This window comes from Caloenas nicobarica, chromosome 11 (assembly GCF_036013445.1).
Source record: "Caloenas nicobarica isolate bCalNic1 chromosome 11, bCalNic1.hap1, whole genome shotgun sequence".
Classification (NCBI taxonomy): domain Eukaryota; kingdom Metazoa; phylum Chordata; class Aves; order Columbiformes; family Columbidae; genus Caloenas; species Caloenas nicobarica.
Genome location: NC_088255.1, coordinates 18,386,593 through 18,408,971, shown reverse-complemented (window position 1 = coordinate 18,408,971; position 22,379 = coordinate 18,386,593). Strand labels below are relative to the sequence as shown.

Genomic DNA, 22,379 nt, shown 5'->3' with positions numbered 1-22,379 from the left:
GAGCTGTGGGAGGATGGGACTGGGACTCCAGACTTCTCATCCCAGCTCCAGGTAGTGCAGAGAACAGGCGCGGAGGAGGGTTTTACAGCGTGGCCCTGTTTCCTGCCTCTGCCCAAATTACATCTTGCTGGCAGTGGTCTCCAGGCCTGGTGCCCCTTCAGGGTGCTGGGGTGGAAGCTCCTCCCAAGGAGCAATTTTCAGATGTCTTTATTGGAGAGAGTGAGGAGGTGAGAATGCATCCTTGCTTGTAGGCAGGAAGGAATACACTGGGAAAAGTTTTGAGAACCAGTGATTTAGGAGACCGAAGTGCCCTGGGGGTTCAGCGTGGAGCCCTTAAAATAGTCAGCATGTCTCAACCTGAGTCGCAGTATCAATTTATAGATACTTGGAAGAATATGTGAGTGAGCCGTTTGCATTCATGCAGCCTTTAACTAAAGACACTGAACCAAATTGTTTCCTGTGTTTTGGTGGCATTAGGTTGGAATAGCTTATAATCATGCAGCAAGAATGCTTTCAGTAATGTGGCTGTAGATTAACTTTTACCACAGCAAAGATCTGGAAGCTTCCTGTATAAATACAGCTAAAGTGAACCTTTAAAGGAAAGACAACTGCTTGATCAAGTTCCGTAGGCTCTGTTTGACTGCAGAGGAGCCTGACTTTCTGATTCAAAGTTCTCTTGCAGTTTCATGAATTACAAGGATGTTGGGGTTCAAGATGGCCTGGAGGTTAATAGGGAACAAGAATACTTGTAGAGTGAAAGTCGGGTTCTGAGCTTACCACAAATTCTTTTGTTGTGCAGGTCTTCTAATATCCACCTCAGGGTTTGCTCGTATATGGAAATGGGTATGTTAAACTGGAATGGGTGTTTGTGATGCACTGCGTATTATTTGCACAACTTCGTGCAGGTTTTTGGTGCACACTAGTGATACGGTTCCATGGCAGTTGAAGCCGACCTGACGTGCTGCTGCCACAGTCCTGCTCCCCATCCCACCATCGCTTTTGCCTCTCTTCTGGCCCACGTCTGCCCCACTAATGAACTATTCAGGAAGCTTACCATGACCAAGACAAGTGCATTTCATTTTTGGAAGTGAGAGTTTTCTACTCTTTTCCCCCAGAACTGCTGGACTGTGGGGTCGGGTTTGCACCAGTGCAGAGAGGGCCGGGGAGGCTGCGCTGAAGCGGTGCCAGCTGAAGTCAGCTTGAAACTATTGCAGAACTGCACCCTGCGAGTGAGGTTACTCCGGGTGAAGTTACACGAGACAGCTGAGTACATCCAACAGCTCTGCTGCTCGATGAGGGAAGTTTTGCTCCCCCTTCCTCTCCCACCCAACGAGGAGTTCTGCATTTTCTTGTTTGCCAGCTCTGGTTCTTGCTGGATCCCTCTTCTGAACTCCTTCAGCTTGCTAACCCAGCAGAAAGCTACGCTGGGCTTATTTTGTGTGTTGGTTTTTGCTGGATTTTTTTTTTTTTTTGCCAAGATAGTGATCTGAATCGGCTCACTGAGAGATTTGACGAGCATCCAAAGCCCTCACAAAAGAAATAGGGGAGAGCATGTGGGTGGAAGTGCAGAGGATGTGGTGGGGAGCGGGGGCTTGGGACACGGGGCGGCCAGCTCGGGCTGTCCCTGCGCCTTCATCCCCCTCCGAGAGGAGCTCTGGGGTAAAACACTGTGGCTTTGTGCCCCTGGTCGCTATGCATGGAGTAATTTCTTTAGACGAACATTTAGTTTTCTGCTTGAAAATTGGCTGTGTAGTCTTTCCTTCCTCCACTCTTGTTTGCTTGGGAAGTTGGTCAGATGTGAGGTTTAACGTAGGCTTGATCTGTGACAGTGGAATGGTGTTATAACCTACACACAGGGCTTAACTGTTTCAAAATAACAAATTCTCGTAGGTATATTTTTGCAGAAAGTACATAGAGCAGGGAGCTGAAGTGATGTCTCATTTCGGAAGATGGGAAAATGTTAATTAGTATACAGTTATTACAAATCTGTGTAAATAAATGTACCACACAATATTCCTTATCCTTTTTTTACCTGGTAATTAGAAAGTCTTTATTTTGCATTTGCTTGCCAGTTGTTATGACTTGTAAGATATCCAGACATTTATAAAATGGTGAATTAGAGCATACATTGTCAATCAAATTATTAAAACTATAGCAGTAAAAAAACCATAACATGAATTCCATTTAGCTTTGGTGAAAATGTATAAAGACGTGGGCGCAACTGGAACAACACAAACATGTAATTCAGCCAAGGTCAATTGCAGCAGAAACTTGAATCTTATTTATTTAAAATGGAAAACTTGGTTATAGCAGCATGTATTTGAAGTAGAGCGATTGTCTGCATACTGCAAATCCCAGTGTGTGCTGCTCCGTCTGCTTGCTGTGCGTTGAGGCTTTTAGTTTCGTACCCAGTGAGACTATTTGGTCTGATACAACTAGAGGCAGCATTTTGGCTGTTTGAGGTTGAATAAAGTTATTTAAATGTTAGCAAGTCGTGACACCTCCAAATGCGTATTGCTGTGCAAAAAAATTCACATTGGGCGTGAGGGGTATGTCTTATAAGCAAGAAATCTCATCTGTCATGAGGGTAACCTTTTATTTAATGAAAATCTTCACAAATAGGCCCAAATCAGTTGTGTTGGTCGTGTTTGGAGAGGCTATTGCTGTGCTGGAGGTGGAAGGCACTTGGATGCCGAAGTCCCAAGCTGGTGGCACCCTTTACACACCCGTGGAAATCACCGTTAGCGCTGCTACAAGAACGGTACTCGTTCCCTTTCCAGCTTGGAGCACGGGATGCATCGGTCGGAGAAGTTCAAGAAGCCGAGCACAGGAGCGCTTGCATCTGGCGGCACAAGTCCACCGTTTGCTGGATTCTCTTCAACCGCTGTGTGTTCAGAGTATCCTTTAGGAAAATTCCAGGTACAGAATTTGTGAGACAATGAAAAATACGCAGACTCAATGAAAAATACGCAGACTCGGAGAAGACTTTCCCCACAAGCTGCCAGAGAATGTAAGAGTGAAATTAATGTGCCGCAGTTCCTGTTTCCTGCTCCTGTATTTCTAAGTCTTACCTACACGGGTAGAAGCAATAATTTAATAAATAAAGCACTACCATATTCTAAAAGCGAACTTATACATTGAAACCTGCAGTCACTAGCTAGGCCTTTTCCTGGGCATAGCTCGGGACTGTCAGCTTGAAAGCGGTCAGCAGAATTTTGTTGAATCACACGTGGAGCAGACGCCCTTGAAGGAGCAGCGAGAATGAAACGGCACGTCCAAATGTTGATGAAACTTCTGGTTTTTGCAGAACTGTATGAAAATGTAGCCAGAATCCTTCAAGTGAACTCCTTTGGCTGAAAATGCTGCCTTTTTTTTGTAACCATGTCACGGAGCGGAGCTGGATGGGGGGTGATTTAGGGGAGCTGGCTGTTCTTGCGAGCAAAGTTTGTAGCTTTCTGTTGCTCTTGCAGTGTCAGAGTTGAAGGCGTTGGTTCTTTTTCTGAGCGATAGTCAAGTGGGCTGTTCCCGTGAGAGTCACAATGTTGGGGCAATATTTGCAAGGAGTTCTGATATTTTCAGTTTTTACATGAAGAGAAGGTTGTGAGGGAGGAAATAAACGGCCTTGACATATATTTGAAAAATGATGGAAACTTCTCGGCATTTTGTAAAACAAAATTACCTACGTTGCTAAGAAAGATGGTTGTTACTGAAATGGTATGTGGGTTTAAAATGTACAAATTCATCTTGAACAATGGGACTTGCTGTGGAGCTCTGTTAGTATGGAGAAGGTTTAATTTAGCTTAGGTTAAAATCTCTCCAGTTAAACTGATAATTCCTGCTTTTTGGGAGGCTGCTGCTTCTCACCCGGGGTGCGTCTGTGGGTCCTTAGCCCGTACTGACTGTGAACAAAAAAACTGAAATGGCCACAGAGATTTAAATGTTTTCTGGGTGGTGTTTTCCACCTGAATGTTCAAGATGCAATTCTGCCGGGGCAGTTTGTCCCCACTCCCGTTCTGGTCAAACCTATTCAATTAGCTCTAGCTATCATGCATATGACTCGAAACACTGCATGTAACATCTCAGAAGTAGTATTCTGTTTTTTACTGGTAGGAAAATTAAGGCGCAAAAAAGAGCTTGCATTGCATATCTTGTAGGCACCATGGAGGTAAAACGGATTTTTAAAAAATTTTTTTTTGGACTCCTGGTCTAGTGGTGCCTGTCAGACTTTTTTAGGTAGCCATCTCGCCCACGCCAATCCTCACTTCTTCCCACATGTCCATGTTCTCTAGTGATGTATTGCTTCTGCTCTTTTGATTTCTTTCAGTAAAGCAACCGGTGTTTTTAATACTGATGTTAATAGGTGTGGTGGGGAGTACATTGTGTAGTGGATACAGGTGAAAAAAAATCCCGTCTGAGTTGTTCACCGGGAAGTGCAGTACTATGAGCCAGGGTATTTTTCCTGCTTGTTTTCACTAGCATTGTAATGCTACAAGATAATTTGGGTTAAGAACAATGCTGCTACTGATGTGTACCATCAGGACTGATAAACTATGTGAAGGGGCTTTCAGAGTATCTTGGCAAACTGTGTTTGGATGTTTAGTGCACACAAAGTCTCTGTGCGTTATTCAGAGAGAGAATTCCTGTCTGTGCTCTTTTCCTTCTGTGTTGAGATCATTCTCCTCCCCAACTGTTACCCAGCTGAGGTCTTGATATTTCTCAGTTTTTCCATAATGACAAAATCAAATTAGCCCTACGATAACTCGTGCATGTGAAATTCCTCTTGGTTAAAGCACATAGTCCTGAATATTTTCAGGCTATTTTTTTCTTGGGAGAATTCAGCATCTTGTGTTTGAAAGAGAAAGGAGAAAAGATGACGATCAGGAAATGCTGGTGTTTAAGGTACAGGGAGAAGCGTGTAGCTTGCTTTTAGAACATAATCTGTCCAGCTGTGACTTAGTCATCTTCAGTCTTATATAAAATGCATCCAATCTAAATAGTTGAGCATCTCCCTCCTGAATGCAGCAAACCAGCATGTTTTATGCTTATGTGAAGCTGTAACAGGCGCAGCCCATCTTCTTAGGAGTGCCTTCATACTTGTGAACCTGCAGCATCCATCATGCTGTCAAGCCTCATTTACTCATGCAATGGGATTTTTTTTTTTTTCTTATTCTATTCCATACTTTTTCCAAGTTTAAAGAGGTTCCTTGCTGTTGGCAGAGAATCCAGCACTGATAATCCCAGATGGGAGAGTAGAATACGTAACGTGAGAACAACAGTGACTCTCCTGAGACAGACGGAAGGTTTTGTTCATCTCTGACAGGGCCAAAAATTGATGCTTAGGGAGGAATGTAAGGTGAGAGGATCACAGGATCTTCGCTAACATCTCTAATTTCAGTGGAGTAGTTCATACTGTTACATTAAATCCAGCCCCGCTCTCAGTTGCTTTGATTTCACTTACCTATTCTTCAAGGAAAGCAGGATAACTTTACTATTGTGACATGCTTTTGTATGGATAAATATATGTCCACATTAATCCTTTGTTTATATAATTATGGGGGTTTTGGAGGGATGAGGAGATTCTTGTTAGTAACCAAAGTAAGAACTCGTAAGCATTGTAGGTCTGGGCTGTGTGCGTTGAAAGATGTTCTGTGTTCGTTAAGGGATGATGGACATCCTTACTTAGGTAGTCAAGGAAACTGGTGCTGTGAGTGTGGTGTTAAATAAAATTATTGATAAAGATAGGTGCTGATAAATCTTACCACTGTGAACACAGAAGATAACATTTAAAGTTACATATTTATGTAATTTGCCACTAGCATGTGTATGATGAAACTGTGGGGAAATTAATGACTTAAGTCACCTGTGTATGCGGTGGAAGAACAGTCTCCTTTGGAGGTGGAGTTAGAGCTGGAGCTTCACTTGGGTAGTTCGAAGCATTCTTCAAAGGCTTCGCAGAAAGTGTTTGATGTAGTTTTAGTTTAAAAAAAAATGCTTTTTCATAAAAACTACAAATGTACTGTGCTGACTGTGAAGACTTAATGGCTTGGGCTGATGCTGCCTGGGGACCTCTCGTCTGCAGTCTGCTGCTTGATTTTGAACTCCCCTCAAAGAACTGTGGTAAATCCACGCGCTGGATTTTAGGCCGTACTTGACAAACATGGTCTAGCTCGTTTGTAAGCTGCGATGCCAAGTGTAAAAATGACTAGGTGAGATTTTCCCGTCTTTGTTAGGTGGAAAGTCAGATCATCAGAAGGTTATTTTTGGCCTTAAAACACATAGTTACGCAAACACTTAGTGGCCCTGGAGAAGAAACGAGCAAAGCCCTGAGCAACCTGATCCAAGTTGGCCCTGATTTGGGGGCAGGAGGGGGTTTCAGTCGGTTAAAATTCAGGGGTCCCTTCCAACCTGAGTTGTTCTGTGCTTCTCTGGAAGTGGGACTGGGGGTAGGAGGTATGGGGGGCATGTCTGTTTTGGGTGGGGAGGGCGAGAGAAGAAGGGCAGGTTACTCTTACACTAGAAATGGTTGTTCTGGATAAATTGCATTGACAGTGGAGATCTAAAATATCTGGGTTTGCAACTTGGAAGGGACACAGCTAGCTTTATAGAAGGTTGTGAGATGGAGTCAGCTTTTCTTATGCTGTTCCTCGGAATCTTTTCATCTGGATAACGTAAAATATTTGATAAAACTTCTGTCAGAGAGACAGTAGTGGGCTAATAAAGTATGTTTAGGGAGTTTGGAATTGTTTTGCCGTGTTTCAACAAAATATATGAAAACATCCAGTTGCAAGGTGATGCATTTGTTAGAAAAACTTCAGACGCACCTATAAATTGTGAAACCGCATTTTGGAAAGCAGTAGCTCAAAGGGCTTTAAGGTCTTTACAGGTAGTTTCCTCTATATGGTACTTGGGCCTGTATTTTCTTTGAAAGGGTTAATGTGATTCTTGGGCATATTGAGGAGAATAAAAAGTGGGGGAAAGGAATGTGAAGCAAAAATAAGTAATCTTATAAACACAACAATGTTGAGACTGATACTGGAATTGAATTTTGGTTTCCATGCTTCAAGAAGAATGCCAGTGTATTTGGAGAGAATTCAGAGGACAGCTGCAGAAATGATCCAGGGACTGGAAAATAAGCCTCATGATGTGAGGCTTAAAGGAGCTCAACTTACTCAGCTTATTGAAAAGACAATTGAGTGAGGACTTGATCTTTTCCTAAGAGGACTTGTGAGATTTGCTGACAAAGGCATAGCAATATCAACTGAGGTTAGACAAATTCAATCGTGAAGTACAGTTTCTTAGCAGTGATAATAATTAAACATTGGAACAGTTTACAGGGAAGGGGAAAGCAGCAAACGTTCGTCTTAGTCTTTTAAGACAGACCTGACTAATTTCTTTCCAGAGAAGATATATTGTGATTTAAAAAAAAATTATGTCAATGCTCCTTTCCTGACACCGGAGTTTAAGAATTTTTGAAGGTTTTGTGCTGTGATCAGTTGGCACAAGTTCAGATACAGGCACCCACAGTCAAAGCCAAGATCATGAAATTAAGATGAATTTAGAGGAGAAATAGTTAACCTGGTGCTAAAATAGTGCCTTGCATAAGACACGTAAGATGTGAAGGGAACTCTGAAATTTAATGCTTTGTGGCTGCATTGTTGGAACTCAGTTCTTTCCCATACTGCGCTGCTTCAGATGTTTAAGATATGGTTAAGGCTTCTGAAAGCCTCTGCAGATGAGCCCTGATGTAACTGTGTACACTCACTGTATTCTGATGAGCATTTCTGAATTCCAGTTGACCGCAGCAGAAGTCTGTAAATCTTTCTCATCCTTTTTTAGAAACAGTATTAAAAAAATTGCACAATGCACTCCTGGTAGGTTTCATTCTAAAATTAATGTAGGATATTCTCTATCTCTCAAGTTAACTGTACTGAGTTGGAAAGTTTATCCATGTTTGAAACAATATGAAATAATTGTCAGCAGCAGTATTCTAATGGCACTTGTTTGCTGGTTTTCCTGCCATCAAAATGAGAGCACTTGAGTGATTTTGCTCCTCCCTTGCTTTATAAATTCACCTGGGGAACTGAGTGACTCAGTTTGGTGATGGCTCTGGATTGTGCTTCTACTTTTTATTTGCGTTTGTCCGTTCTACCACTCCCTCGATGCCTGCTGCCGGGTTCCTATACTTCCGTAGATTACCTTGTTCCAGATGCCTTTGCAGACATGCAGAGCTCTTCAATTCCCTTCTGGTACCTCTCAAAATCTGCTGCTTTGTGCAGGTGGAGCTCTGGCAGGTCCTGCAGAGGAGGACCCGGAGCTGCCTGGGCTGCTCTGCCTCTTCTCCTGCGCGGCTGCATTCCTGCTTCTCCTCCTCCGGGACCAGCCGGGGGGAGCCCCATCGCTCCCATCTCTGCAGCTGTACAGCAAGGAGACGATTCTGTCTCCTAAGGAAGAAGAGGCAGCTCGAAAACTCTGTAGCTTTTTGAAGGTTGAGCCTATTGATTTGTCACATAAATTGAGCTGTTTCTGAGGTGGGAAAGGTTGTCTAGCGACTGTGAGTTTCCTTGCTTAGGGCTAAAGGGATAGCGAACTGCAGAAACGTGTTGGGGCACTTACACGGTGCAAAGCAAAGGCCTCCAGCTTTGAGATCTCGTGCAGCAACCCCTGCTGCTCACCTTGTCCAGACAGCCCTGTCTGTCTTAACCTGCAGAAGCTACTCACAGCGCTACACACAAAGGAGGTTGTAAACGCTTAGCAGTGAAGAAATCCACCTCCTTCCTTGCCTTCCCTCTCTGCTGTGTCATCGTCCCCCTCTCCCTAGTGTTGAGAGGCTGGTGGAGATGACCACCCTCTTCCTCAGCATAAGCAGCTCTGATTTCAACCTCTTAGTTTCATCGTCTGGCTGTACGTACCTGCGCTTAGTTGCATTTGTGATAATCACGAAAACTTCCTCGATACGTTACTCTGCTTGTAATTCAACATTCAAAAAACCCAGTGGTTGTGGTAGCAGGTAGCATTACATTATTGATGCGTTAGAGAACTACTTGCTCAGCATCGCTTTCATGTGAGCTCTACAAGGAGCACTCGTGGCCAACTGTTTGATGTCAGTGCTCCTGTGTTACCACCCTGTGCAGTTAAGGTGGTTGGTTACGGTGTTGTGTGCTCACGGAGGATCACTTCTGAAAGGAAGAAATTACTAATTTATCTGCAAGTCAGCAAACTTTTGTCTTTGTTCAGTCATCACTGGTTGCAGGATTTTGACTGCTGATTTCTGGTCATCTGCATTTACTTTGAAAATGTGTTCAACAGGATTATCTGCTTTTCATATCGTCAACAAAAAAAGGGCAAGTCAAAAAAGTGACCGCGGCTCTCAGTGCTGTCTGTATGTACCGCCGAGCTTTTCTTGCTGATCAGGAAGCAGGTATTGGGAGCTTCCCGAGTAAATATTACACATTCATCTCTGTGGTTGTAAGAACAAGCCTTTGATTATCTTGTTTTATCAAAAACCTATCAAAATAACTTACTAAAATTTATATTGCTTAAAGCTTGATGGTCCAGTATGTTGTTGACTGATGGTTTATTCTGTAAATCTGACCACTGTAACATTGCATTTGTGTGAACGTTCACCATGCCCTGGGCATGCTGTGCTGCCATGTCGGCAGTACCTGGATTTTAGAATCAGCGTGTATCTTGCTAGTGCTAAAATACAGTATAACTTGAGATGCAGGTAAGCCAGAAAAGTGAACTGCAATAAAGAACATCTCTTGAACTGTAATTCAGCATTGGCAAGTGGGTAGAATCCCCAGAAGGGGAAATAAGGCTTTTTTTGGCTAATATGCTGCCTTTCAACTTTCATGATTGCTCTCTACTACTGTCTTGCTGACTCTGTCTGCAATCTAACAGGTTTTGTGCTGGGAAAAGTAGATCTGCAGGAAATGTGTCCATTTTCCAGTGGTCCCAGAACCATCTTAAATGACCAGGAGTGCCACTGGGCACCAGTGCTGTAGTTGATGGCATTTTCTAAAAGACACCTCTGAGAAGGGGCAGTACAGCAAAGTGAGCTTTGAAACCTGCCGCAATGCTGGAAGATTGGAGAAATCCTCATTAACCATGTAAAATTCATTGGATTTTAATGCTTCTTGGTGATCATGTAGCTTAATTAGTAAGTGGATCTGACTGTCTCGCTGTGTGTGGTGCAGGTTGCAGGTGTTTTCGTAGCCCGGTTTCCCACTCAAGTTGCGTCGGACAAACCGGTGTTTGTTGGGACGCGGCACATGAGCGTTACATAAACCTGGAGTAACTTCCCTACAACGTGGACAAAAATGTATTTGCATGATCTTGAGCCCAGGTGCAAGGCTGCAAAAAAAAAAAAGGCTGGTCACAAACCGCAGAGGCCAGACTGGAGCCGGGAAGGCACTCGGTGATGGTTTGGGCCAGGGGGAAGGATCAAAACAAGTCCTAGAATGGAAAGCAAGGCTGAACCTTTGCTTGGGAGCCGTGGCTCTGTAATTGCCACACTGTGGTGTTGCCATGGCTGCCCGGGCTGTCCCTGCGTGGTTTCCTGGTGTGTGAGAGCAGGGCCCGGCGAGCCGGGAGCTGCCGTACGTGTTTGGGGAGCTCGGGCATGCGCTGGCAAGCCCAGGTGCCGGGAGGATCCCCGGCCCGGAGATATGAGGCTTTGAGCTCAATCTCTCCCCTGTCTCTTCCCTCCAACAGAGCAGAGGATGAGCTGTGATTTTTTTTTTTTTTTTTTTTTTGCAGGACATTAAAACCTCTTTTTGCTTTTTCTGCTTATCTTGTGTTCTGCCCAAAGCCGCGGTTGCACTAGGAGAGGGGCAGCAATGTGAAATGGGGGGTCCTGGGGGGCACAAGGGGAGGATGGGCTCGCCAGGCCTGGGGGGGCTCCGTTGTGTTTTGATCCGAGCTCCTTTGGCCATGTTGCCATCTGCATAGTCTGTGAATAGTTTTCTCTGGCACAGACCTTGTTCCTCAGTGTTGCATCATCTCTGGGAGAAAAGCCAGGTCCGGAGCCCCAGCACAAAGGCTTTTCTGAAGCCGATGAAGCTTGTTCTGTGTGCGGAGCGTCTCTCTCCTTCCTGTCGTCCTTTCCGCGGGATTCCTGCAGCGGCCTCCGTCCGAGAGCCCCTTCGTCAACAGCTGCTTTATCTCCGCCGCTTCCTGCACACCTGGCTGATGCAACGTCTGCCTCGGGAGCCGCTGCCAGAGTCTCCTCTGGATGGAGCCGGGTTGTTTGCCCCGGCTGGGAGTGGCCGGGCAAGCGGCCATCGTCACGTGGGGGCCTTAAATAGATGTATAAAGGACGTACAGCCAGACCTGCCAGGCAGAGTATTTAGTGGGATTACGGAGAAATCTTTTTTCTTTTCTTTCTCGCCCCCCCCCCCCCCCCCCCCCAAATTCTAGGGCCAGAGGTTGCAGTCTTACTCCTGGCAACTTGTTTGTGGTTAGCCTTCCACTGGTCGCGACTACGGGATGCTGCTTCGTGCCAGTAAATTCCGCTGATTCCCCTTCTGTATTCAGCGACTTCCCATGACTATGGACTGTCCGGATTCTCATGGGAACTGTAATTCTCTGGGTTTGGATTTGATCCTAGTTATTGCCCTTTATTGCTCTGTTTCCCTCTGACCTTGCATGTGGTATAGGCTTTTCTCTGAAACACCTTTAGAACAATATTTCAAGGTCTAGAGGTGTTTTTTTTCTTTTTGGGGAGGGGTTGTCTGACAACCTTTTTTAATTTAGGACTTGTCTGCTTAGCAAGGTTTAATAGTTACACAGGCACAACCATTCATGTGAATGCTATTGCATTCACAAGCAACAAAATTTAGAACAAGGAAACACCCTGGTCTGTTAGGATTAAACCAACATTGTTTATATTATTAAAATGAATCTCGAGTCTTATTTTAACCATAGCGATTTTCTGGTGTAGGCAGGCCTATTAAATTGAATCCGAAAACAGGATTTCTACGGACAAGGTGTGGTGGACTGAGCAGTGGTGTTTCCAGTATTTCTGTTCCTAGTTGTCTGCTCTGCCCCACTGCAGAAGTTTATGGGCCCTATAACTGTATTTAAAAGGAAGTATTTATTTTACCTGCTGCTGCTTTTAGTCCCGTCGTCTTGGCATCAGCTGCACTTGATGGGACATGGCAGCATTTCCTTCCTGCCAGCTGTTTGGGCAAAGGCTTAGAGGGGACAGTCGCAGCAGTAACATCAGCTGCCACAGCTGGATGCACTGGAGGGTAGTTGTCCAGCCCTTTATCTCGAAATATCGGTTCTGAACCTTTTTGTTTGCGTTTTCTTATTTTTGCCACAGACAGACGCTTGACTGTTCTTCACCCCGTGGGAAAAGAGAGCAAGAAACTCTCAGTATAGAACTGGCATAGCAATTAGGATGTGTTCCCCTCGCCGCAGATCAGCTTTACCCTACGACTCTCCCAAATCAAAAATTGGTAGAACTGAAGGAAAAGGGAGGTGTTTTTCTTCTTTCCTGTTTCATTTACTTTAGTAATTTTTGTATCTTCATTTCTGTGGAGTCTTATGTATAATTCTTTTTTTTCTCTTGTATTGCTGTATATCTTTCAAGAAAGAATAGAAAAGAGTATTTGCAAAAATAAAGGTTGCCTTCTTTTCATTTTTCGAAAATATCATTTTAAATGATTCATTATTTGAAGAATTTGTCATCTTCACCAACAACTTGTTATGCAGAGGCCATGTAAAACAATGTTCTTAGCATAGAAAGGGGCCAAGAATTATTCTTCCAAGTCTGTAGGATTTTTCTGAATTTCTCCACTATGACCGTTATTCTTTAAGTTTTATTTTGATGACTAACATTTTTAAGGTGTTAGCATTTCATATAGGTTGCTAGATTTTCAAAGTATTGTCTTGTGAAGTTTTCTTGAAGATTCCCTCTGTTTGTGGCCCTTAAAGGACTTCGATACAAAGTCCTTGTTTGGGATAGTCCGTTTCCCTTTATGTTGAGGTTGTTATTCCTTTAAAACATCATCTCTATCTCCATCCTGCTCAGCAGACCGCGCAAATGCAGCCGGGTCACTTGTCATCAGGGTGGGGTGCAGGCAAAGTTTCTTGGTGTCTGCCGGATGCTTCTCCATAAACATTTAAGACCTCAGAATAATTTGGTCTACACGGATCAGTGCGACTCTGTAGTTTGCTTGTCCTTTCTAATTTGACATGTATTTGTTTATAGTATTATCCTTATGTACGACTCTTCAACCAATTTCAGATCGATAGGAATTAAACTTTCCATTAAGGTTCCATGATGCAAATTAGATGTTTTAAGAAAGTCCAAACAAGCCCTTGTCTGACGTCTCCGTCTCCGGAGTGTGTTGGACTGTAAAGAATGTGGTTGCATTGTCCCGTAGAAGGTATTTCTGGAAGCAAAGTCTTATTTGCCCTCCCTTCACCTCTTATTAAATGTTTCTTCTATTTCTTATCATAATACCTGAAATCCTTAGTGATTCCAAAAGAAAAACACAGGATTTTTTTTCCTTTTGTCTGCGAAACAAAGAGGTTTTGCGTAACTTCTTGACCGATGAAGCAGCAGCCAGGTTTTGAGGTTTTTCTTTTTGCTTTCCTGAGTAGTCTCCGCAGTCTTGGGTCAGTTGCTGAGAATACTTGACTATGCATTTTGTCATTTCTCTGCTCGATGGTTTGATTTCTTTCAGTTGCTCACTGTCATCATTTGTAGCCCCTTAGGGTCTACTTTGCAGAGGAGTTAAACTAAATATGATGTTTTCTTCGTCAGATAAAATGATGGAATCCAATCCCATGGATGGACAAGATAAAAATTGCCTTAAAATAGCTTAAACCTAGTTTAGTAAATTTAATCAAAATATTTTAAGTTTCCAGCTGTTTAGTACATTTTATCAAAATCAGTTGAATTTGTTTGTACCTCAGTTTTAAACATGGCTTATGTAGCCTTCACTGAACAGCTTTGTCACGCTGACTTCAGCTGAGTAGCTGTATTTGTAGACGTTACATGTCTTGAGGTAGTTTCTAGTGCTTCCGTCAAGTACTTTAAGATGGGAATTTATAATATGATTTCATATCTTGTATGGAATAACTTGACTGATGCCTAGGCCTGTGGATACCAGAAGCTGTTGGAAATCACCCATGTCCTGAAAGTGTCTGGCCTTTCCCTGATCCTTGACTCCAGGTCTTGTGCACCATGGTGAGCATCAGGTCTTGCTGGTTTGTTGCTTTTTAACACACTTAACAATTTTTAAATGTTATTCTAAGAGCTTGTCAGTGCTTTATCATGGTTCTCCAGATCCCAGAGAGCAAGATGAACTCTGAACCGAATGTATACATACAAGCACTTCTTTTTGCATATAGTCACTTATATATAAAACAGAAGAGAGTCTTAAGAAAGCTCTAGGATAAATCTTTAACCATCGCACTATATTTGTCAATAATTTGGTTAATATAGTATGCATACATAGTGATGGGTACTTGTGTTGCCAGTTATTTCATCCTTTCTGTTGTAGACAAGAACTGGAATCTCCTAGGCCCCATGGGATGGATGGATCGCTATCTTGTTTTGTCAGTCCGCTAGCAGATGATATATGGCACTAATGATAATAGCAAATACGTCAATATTTCATTTTTTAAACCTGGCACAGTTGTTTCTTTGCTTAGTGAACCCAACTTGTTTTCAGAGCAGAGGTAAGCATTCGTGTTGGTAGACTGAGGCACAATTCAAGTACTTTTAGGAATGTTTCAGAACAAGTTGGGGCTAAATGACTTAAGGATTTATGCTCTCTGCCTCTGTGTAGGTGTCCTTACAGAACAGTGCATCTGAAATTCCAGGAACTCGATGCATTTTTGAGCTAGCCTTTTGAAATGCAAAACCCCTGGTCATGATTCTGTTTGCACTAAAGGTACTTGCCGTTCTGTGGGGCTCTGCCCTCGACATGAGGTTTGTGGGTGTGCTGGGAAGAACGAGCGGTGCTTGGTTGGACTCGGGTGGCACCAGCTGATGAGACGGGACATTTTCAGTGTGATTATTGAAGCACTTCATGTGTTCTTTAGATGCCCCATAGATTTTGGCTATTCTGAAGTTTACAGGGGAGAAGATGAATGAATAGGATACATAGGCCTGTTAGCATTTTTTTTTTTTTATAGTGCTGCACTTGCAGAGAGATTTGCTACTGATGCACATGGCAGCATTAAGTGTGACCTGGTCAGAATTCGCTGGCTCTGTCCCAGATGAGGCTGATGGAGAGGATGCCGAGGAAGGCTGCATGGCCCAGATGGTGTTTCCAGTTTGCTACCAGCTCTGGTGTATGGCTGTGTGAGATGCAGGAGAAAAACATGCTTTGAATTTTGTGACTGGTAGCAGTTTGGGAGCATAAAGATGTGCGGCTTGTTATATGTACAGCTCATCCTATATAGGTGACCTGCAGGCCTGTTGCTGAGCACACAGGAGAGGATGGCGGTTATCATATGGATGCTGGCAATCCTGGCTTGTCAAAAGTCTTGGGTCTTCATGCAGTTTTGGGAATTCAATAACTAGAGTTGTTGGGAGGTGTGGGGAGTGGTACAGGAAGCACTTGTTTTGCTGTCTGCAAACAAAATATGTGTGAGAAGTGGCCATCATCAGTGCAGGCAGAGGAGATTTCCTTATCCTCCCTGCCCTGGCACGCGTGTTGAAGTTGTATACGATCAGAAAAAGCTTCTCTCAGTTTGTCCAGGGTGTGTTTTGTACCAGCATTACCTTCTCAGCAGTGCATGAGGCACTGGATGCACAACGCTAAAATATTTCAAGTCCTCTGTAGGCACAGACTTACAGACCTGCACTCACACTGCAGAGAAATGGGCTGAATTTCTCTGTTCCCCCGCCAGCTTGGCAAATGCTTTTTCCCTTGAGCCTGTGATGGTGGGAGGGTACAAGGGGAGAGCTTTTCCTCCCCGCAAGACGATATAACAGCACCAAATGGTGATGGAGTCTGGGCATCTGAATTTAGGTAACACATGCAGTCTGTGAGGCTGTGCCCATGGTTTTTGCCCGGGGTGAATTTTGTGCAGCTCTCACAAATATTTTGTAGAGTCTGTCACCAGGTGTTGCAGACCACAGGTGCCTGGCGGTGTCTGCGAGACCGGGGCACTAGTGAAAATGGGAACAACCACATCTGGAAGGAGGAAGCTCCCGCGAGCTCTTTGACTGACTATGCTTGATTGTCCCTGTTAATATTGACTTTTAACACCACAAGTAGTGAAAAGAGTTTCCAGCAGTAAATGTTCTGCATCTGCTTTGTTTGTGACATGGCGGGCAGGGGTTGTGGACGGGAGCCAGGACAGCGCTGCAGCTGTTGCATCATAAACAGAATTTCAAAAATTAAATTCACTGTTATAGCAGGTGTTGCCTCACCTTCGCTTGGCCAGCTGAGATTTATTACAGTCCTTCCCATCAATACAGGATGTTACCTGAAATAATTGAATAGCATATATTTACATTTTAGCTAAGGCAACCATGTAAGGTTTTGGTCTGGAGGTGGATGAGTCCTTTGGTGTGACCTGAACTGAGTGAGAATGGGGGTACCAGTGCTGGGGTGGCTGTACAGATGGGTGCTCATCGGGGCTGGTTTGGTGATGTTGGGGAAGACTAAGTGTTTTTATACTGGTGCGACTGGTCAGGAGGAAGGAGTGAAAATGCCAAATGTAGGGGAAAAAAAAAATCTTTAAATCCTGCATTTTGACAACCAGCTGTTATTTACCTGCTAGACCATCAAAATTCCTGTTTCTCTTTGATTTCAAGAATTGTATCACGAGGAAGATAGGTTTGTACTGTGGTCCGAAGCTCATCAAACTTTCATTAATTAAGACTTTGAATTTTAAGAAAATTTCTTCCAGTGGCACTGGTGAGAACTTGGTGCTGCTGTTTTCTCCGATACAGCTGTATATTTGGCGGGAAGAGGTAGGAAGGAGCTTGGGGATTTTATATACAGAAATCAGCCAGTTCGATGGGTGAACATTTCGATCTCGACCCCAGTGTTTTCTGAGCAGGCTGATGTTTAGGGTGTTACCAGGCCGTGTTTCGTGAAGACCAAACTGTAACCTAGCCCGAAGGTGATGTGGTCTTGGACAGCGCTCGAGATCGGTCTCAGCAGTTCATTTTGAACGTTAAATTGTCCGAGTTGAAAGTACACGTGAAACAGCAGCAACAAACAGCAAAACCTGAGCACAGGTGATGGTTGGGCAAGTACTGCTGGGTCAGCACAAAAGCGACTGAACTGGAATTTGCCTTGTCTAACCTTTCTGTTTGGTATTTTGCGTTTCTCCTGTAATCTCTTTCCCAAAACTGGGAGTTACTGTTGCACTGAAACAGTCTGGCGTTTGTACAGCATTGATGGAAAGAGGGTTTCCTATGAGAAATGGCTGAAAACTTGTCCATTTACCGTAGGACTGACCAGATACGCTGTGACTCCCGAGTCCAGAAGTTCCACCCGAAATCCTCTGGTTCTGCTGAGTCACGAGCAGGCGGGAGGCTGGAATTTGTCCTGATGAAATCTCAGGCTGCTGCCAGCTGCCTATGGGCACGGCAATGGCAGGAGAGCAATGGGGGTCGGGGGGAGGAATCTAAGTAAGTATTTAAAAATATTATGGAGGAAAATAAGGGTTTCTGTGTCCCTTAAAAGGGGGAAGGGTGCTTCAGATACAGAGAAAGCCATCCTGTTTCTTTTAACCTTTCGCCAGTTTTATATGACTCTGGATTGAAGCAGGGATTGCTGTCTGTAGCTTGTAGCTGTATTTTAGCAGTGGTTCGTGTCATCTGCTGTCAATGTCACGAGCATGAGAGAGGAGAAATGAGACACTTCCTAAAAGTCTTTTTATTTTTCTTTTTATTTTTCAAAAACCAACACCCTCAAGGACACCTGGGCTGTTGTGGGTTTTAGCTGCTTGTGAGCCGAGTCCTGCCTGTTTTCTTTTTCATCTCCCACCTCCCTGCGAGACCATTGCTTTGGGGCATAACAGGGAATTGCCACAGACCACTTAAAAATCTTTACGTGCTACTTCTGTAATTGGCTGTATGGCTGTCGTGCTATCAGAAGGATTTCTCTTACGGATGTATACTGAAGAAGGAAAATATTTCCTTGTACTAAGAGAAGTGGCCTTTTAAGACAGGAAAAGGCAATATAGTGTGTGGCATTTAAACTTTTTCACTCTCTTATTCTTCCTTCATTCGCCCTGGTAATGAGTATGTGTTTTGGGGGTTTTTATTTGTTAAACAATGGCTGGACTATGGTGTCCAAAGGCAGTTCCCTGTGAGACATTCACTACCCACAGGAAAACTTGGCTCCTGGCCCCTCTGGTTTTTCTGGCAGAGCCCGCGGTGCCGGGGAGCGCGGGACGGCTCATCCGCGCTGCTGCACGGAGTTATTACAGGCTGCCCTTACAGTTTCATCTGTGGAGAGGATGGCTAAATTATCGCTGTTTTTCTTTGGTTTTGGAGCTGCCTTTGCTCTGTGCTGAAACGCAGCCTTTCTCCGTGTCGCGGGGGTTTTCCTCAGAGCCGCGTAGAATAATAGCTCCTTTATGAACGTCTGTGTTATCAAGGTTATTTACATAACGAGGAGCTGATCCCCTTTTACCTCCATCTGCCACCCAACCCTTGGAAGTTTGTGTTCATGGGCGATTTCACCGGGCGCTTTAGTCGGCGGGGAAGGAGGAGCCCGAGCTGCGCGGCGGCCCCACCATGGCCGGCGGCTGCGCCCTGCGATGCCGCGGTGACTCGCCTGGCTCCCCGAGCCAATGGCCCCGCCGCCGAAACGTCTGATGTGGCTCTGCCGCGGGGAGGTGTCAGCTGTGGGATTTCTGGAAAGTCGGAGCTCGCCGGACTGAGTAATCGCTGCAGAATCCAGGACGGGCCTCACTTGCTGAGGTGCGGAGCTGTTGGTGGCCACTCTGTGGGTCACACTGGCCCATGCCCTGGGCCCGGCGAACGCAAATGCAAGCGGGTCTCATGTCGCAGCTCAGTCCACTTCGGCTCATTCTCATTGTCCTCCCAGATGGGCCTTTGCCTGCAACTTGTTTGGGGCAGGAGTCCGGAAATGCTGATGAAGGGCTGCGGGTGATACATGACAGCTGCTGCCTGTATGCAGAAGGAGCTAATAGATTGCTTATCTGATAATTAGTCCTAAGTTTAGTTGGGGGAGGGGAGAGAACTATTATCAGCTTTATGGCAGAGCAACTCATTGCATGTCAATCCAAGACACTAAAAAAATAAACCAAAACAAAACACCCACCAAACTACCACCATTTACCTCCTCCCTGGACCCGCATATGAAAATGAAGTAAAAATGATGCGGCGTGTCACTGATGGAAGTCTATTTCTGCTTTTCTTTCGCTGTGCAAGCCTTCTCAGGGGATCTAGAGGGAGACCTCACCCTGTAACGGAGATGCAATGCTTTGTTTCTACCCTGGTAGGTTTCCCCATGTCCGTGACGTGTTGGCCGAGGCTCTGCGGCTCCTCTCCGCCCTCGGAGCGGCCAGTCGCTGCCCTCTGGACTCCGTGATCTCCGACGGGCGTCATGAGCATTGCAATCCCTCTGGGAGTCACCACACCAGATACGTCCTACTCCGACATGGCTGCAGGATCGGAGTGAGTGTTACCCCACGGAGGAGGAGGGGAGGGTGTCGGAGGGCTGGCCATGGAATCGGGGCTGCAGGATCTTTTGCCACTTGGGAGAAAGAGGGTGCTGGTCCGCTGGCTGTGTGAGAGGTGAACGCAGAGACAGAGTCTAAGTGTTTAACAAATGCAGTTTTGTGGAAATGGGTAAGTTTGACACAGGAAACAGGGAGAAGGAGAATTCCAGCCATATGAGGCACTCAACCATGGGTTTTGTATCAGCTTGGCTAGTAAGTCTATACTCAAGTGCAGGCAGTGTGCACTTGCTGTGCCCATGCTTGGCACAGGCGAGGTGCAAGCCAGCTCCTCTTCCAAAAGCTGTATTATGTGAGGGGTCGCTGTGCTGAGCCTCCCTCTCAGCAGAGCCTGCTAGCTCAGACTCGGTACCAGTCTTACATGACTGACTTCTGGGCCCCTTTGGAGCTTGGCCAGAGATGCGAGACAGCATCAGCCTGTGTAGACACCTTGATGTTTGTGCCCCTGAGCGGGTTCGAAGAAGCACATCTCAGTGGGCAGTCCTTCAATCCTTCAGGGTCCCACCACAGGACCCTCTGCAGGGTTCTCACCACAGTCCTATGTCCGAGGCCTGCTGGAGGGGACTTACCATTTTGTTTTAAAAATTCTGCTTCTGCAGGAGTCAGGAACATTTCAAATCCAGAAAATATTGCATTGCGATGTTTTCTTAAAACCCTGGTTAGGATTATGTCAGCTCAGATGAGTACTATGTTTTTGTCGGGGGCGAGAGGAAGGGCTCAAGTTATTTCTATGTGCTTCTACCTCCTGCTTTCTTGCATCCTTCTTTGAAACACAGACTGTAGCATCTCTTTACAAAAATTTACAAAGGGCATTTTAGAGATAGGTTCCCCCGTGTATTATTTAAAGGTACCTACTGTGCAAATACCTGCCTGTCAGATTGATCAGTGTAGAACAGATATTGCTGCAGACTCTATTAATTTTGAGCTGTAAGAGCAGTGGGCTGTTGTTTTTCCCTTCCATCTTGCTCTGATTTGACTGCGCACAGAGTTTGACCACACAGTCGCGCTCTCTGCAAGACTGCTAATGCTCTTTTTTGTCTGTCTTGGCACTGGCCCCATTGTAGGCATTCTTCTTTGTCATGCTTCATTCCATCCTAAAGCCCGTGTTGTTTTTGATCAGAGAGTCAGAAGCTAGTAAGTCACTCATCTGCAGTAGGTATATGATTCTTCACTTTTTGAGATTTAACATTCAATATTGCTTGTCACCGTGCTTCTCCCACACCAGCACTTTAAAAACTCAGCATGCAGGAATTTAAAACTGTTTATGACAGGAGGAAGAGTGCTGAAGAGGTTACTCATGTATTAGGCACTTTGCTTTCAGAGCTGAGCATGGTAGAGAGCCAGATATATCTACGCATATCCCTTGTAACACTCAGACATCAAAAAGACTGTCTGTAAACCTTCTACAAATCATTTTCTTTTTCCCTGGTTGTAAGAAATTTGTAGGTCCAGCTTGAGGCTAGGCCGGAGTGCTTTGAAAAAAGGCTTTTGAAGATTTCTGAATTGGTTTCTCTGTTTTCTAAAAATTGGGAATGCCAGGACTTCATTCTCCAGGCTTCGCAGTGATGCACTGTCACTTACCGCTGAAGTGTCCTTCGCGGGTCTGTTCAAAGTTAAGGCCGTCCTCTGCTTCTCCTTTGGAATTCTACTAGTTTGATGCATGAAGTCTGGGTACCTGAGCTTCATGTCTCTCACAAGGGGTCAATTTCGAAGGTGTGTATCACAGAGGCAGAAGGTAGAAGGAAAACAAGCTGGCCCTCTTTTCAGGCTGAACTTCAGCATCTTCCCCGGGTCTCTGATGCTGAGGGGGGATGACAGCGCTGAAGTGTATTCGTGTTGGTCTGAGGGTGACGTGGAGGCTGCAGGGCAGTCCTGCTGTGTGGGTCTGACTGCGTGTTGGAAGTTGTTGAAGCTCCGTGGCGGGTGCTGCTGAGGAAGCGCGGGCCCCAGCGCTGTTGCCCCTGGACACCGTTGCACCAACAATCTTGAAGTTTTATTGCTAATGTTTGCGGCAGCATCGCTGGTATTCCATGCTGACTGCAGTTAGGAACGTGGGTGACTTGGACAGAGGATGGATCTGCTGCTTAGACTGTTTAGGCTCTTTTCCTTCTAGTATTGCTTCTGCAAATTCGATTAAACCTGACTGGATTTGAGTCTGTACCAATCTGGAAGGCCTAAAGGACCGCTGCAAAGATGCAGCAAGGCTGAGTTATGTGGCAAGCTCTACATGGTGTCCTTTTATACGTAGTGTATCCTCTGAGACATATCGCCACTTATATCTCCTGCTTTTGACTATTTAGCTGTTTGTAGTTACATTGAAAATGAACTGAATTTATCATGTGATGCGCCTAGATCCTGAGCTACAGAAGTGTGGTTTGTGTAGTTGAAGGTTTTCTACATTCTGCAGTTCTTTGTACGATAAATTATTGCTCCTTTATGTTGCGAAGGTAGATCCACCTTACTTGAGAATAAGCCAGAAGCTCGGAAAGTTTTAGTGCATTGGGGAATATATCAGGTTTAGTGCCAGGGTGGGGCAAACTTCAGTGCAGCAGAGATTTCGAGAGCTAATGGGAAGTCCAAAGGGCAGAGGGGTTAGTGTTCTTGGGTGGTGCCTTAACGCAGCCCCACGTGTGACCGTGCCCATCGGCGTTTGATTACTGCCCGATTCGTGCTGACAGTGTAGGATC

The 22,379-nt window shown here is 45.0% G+C and overlaps 1 protein-coding gene across 1 annotated transcript in view; it reads left to right on the top strand.

Annotated features, from left to right (window-relative positions):
- Nucleotides 1-22,379, top strand: part of SETD5 (SET domain containing 5) — a 67,253-nt gene that overhangs the window by 6,315 nt on the left and 38,559 nt on the right. The window contains exon 2 of the mRNA XM_065642615.1: nt 19,456-19,630. Within this exon, the coding sequence (XP_065498687.1) occupies nt 19,560-19,630 (71 nt within the window). The 5' untranslated portion in view covers nt 19,456-19,559. The remainder of the gene's footprint in view (nt 1-19,455; nt 19,631-22,379) is intronic.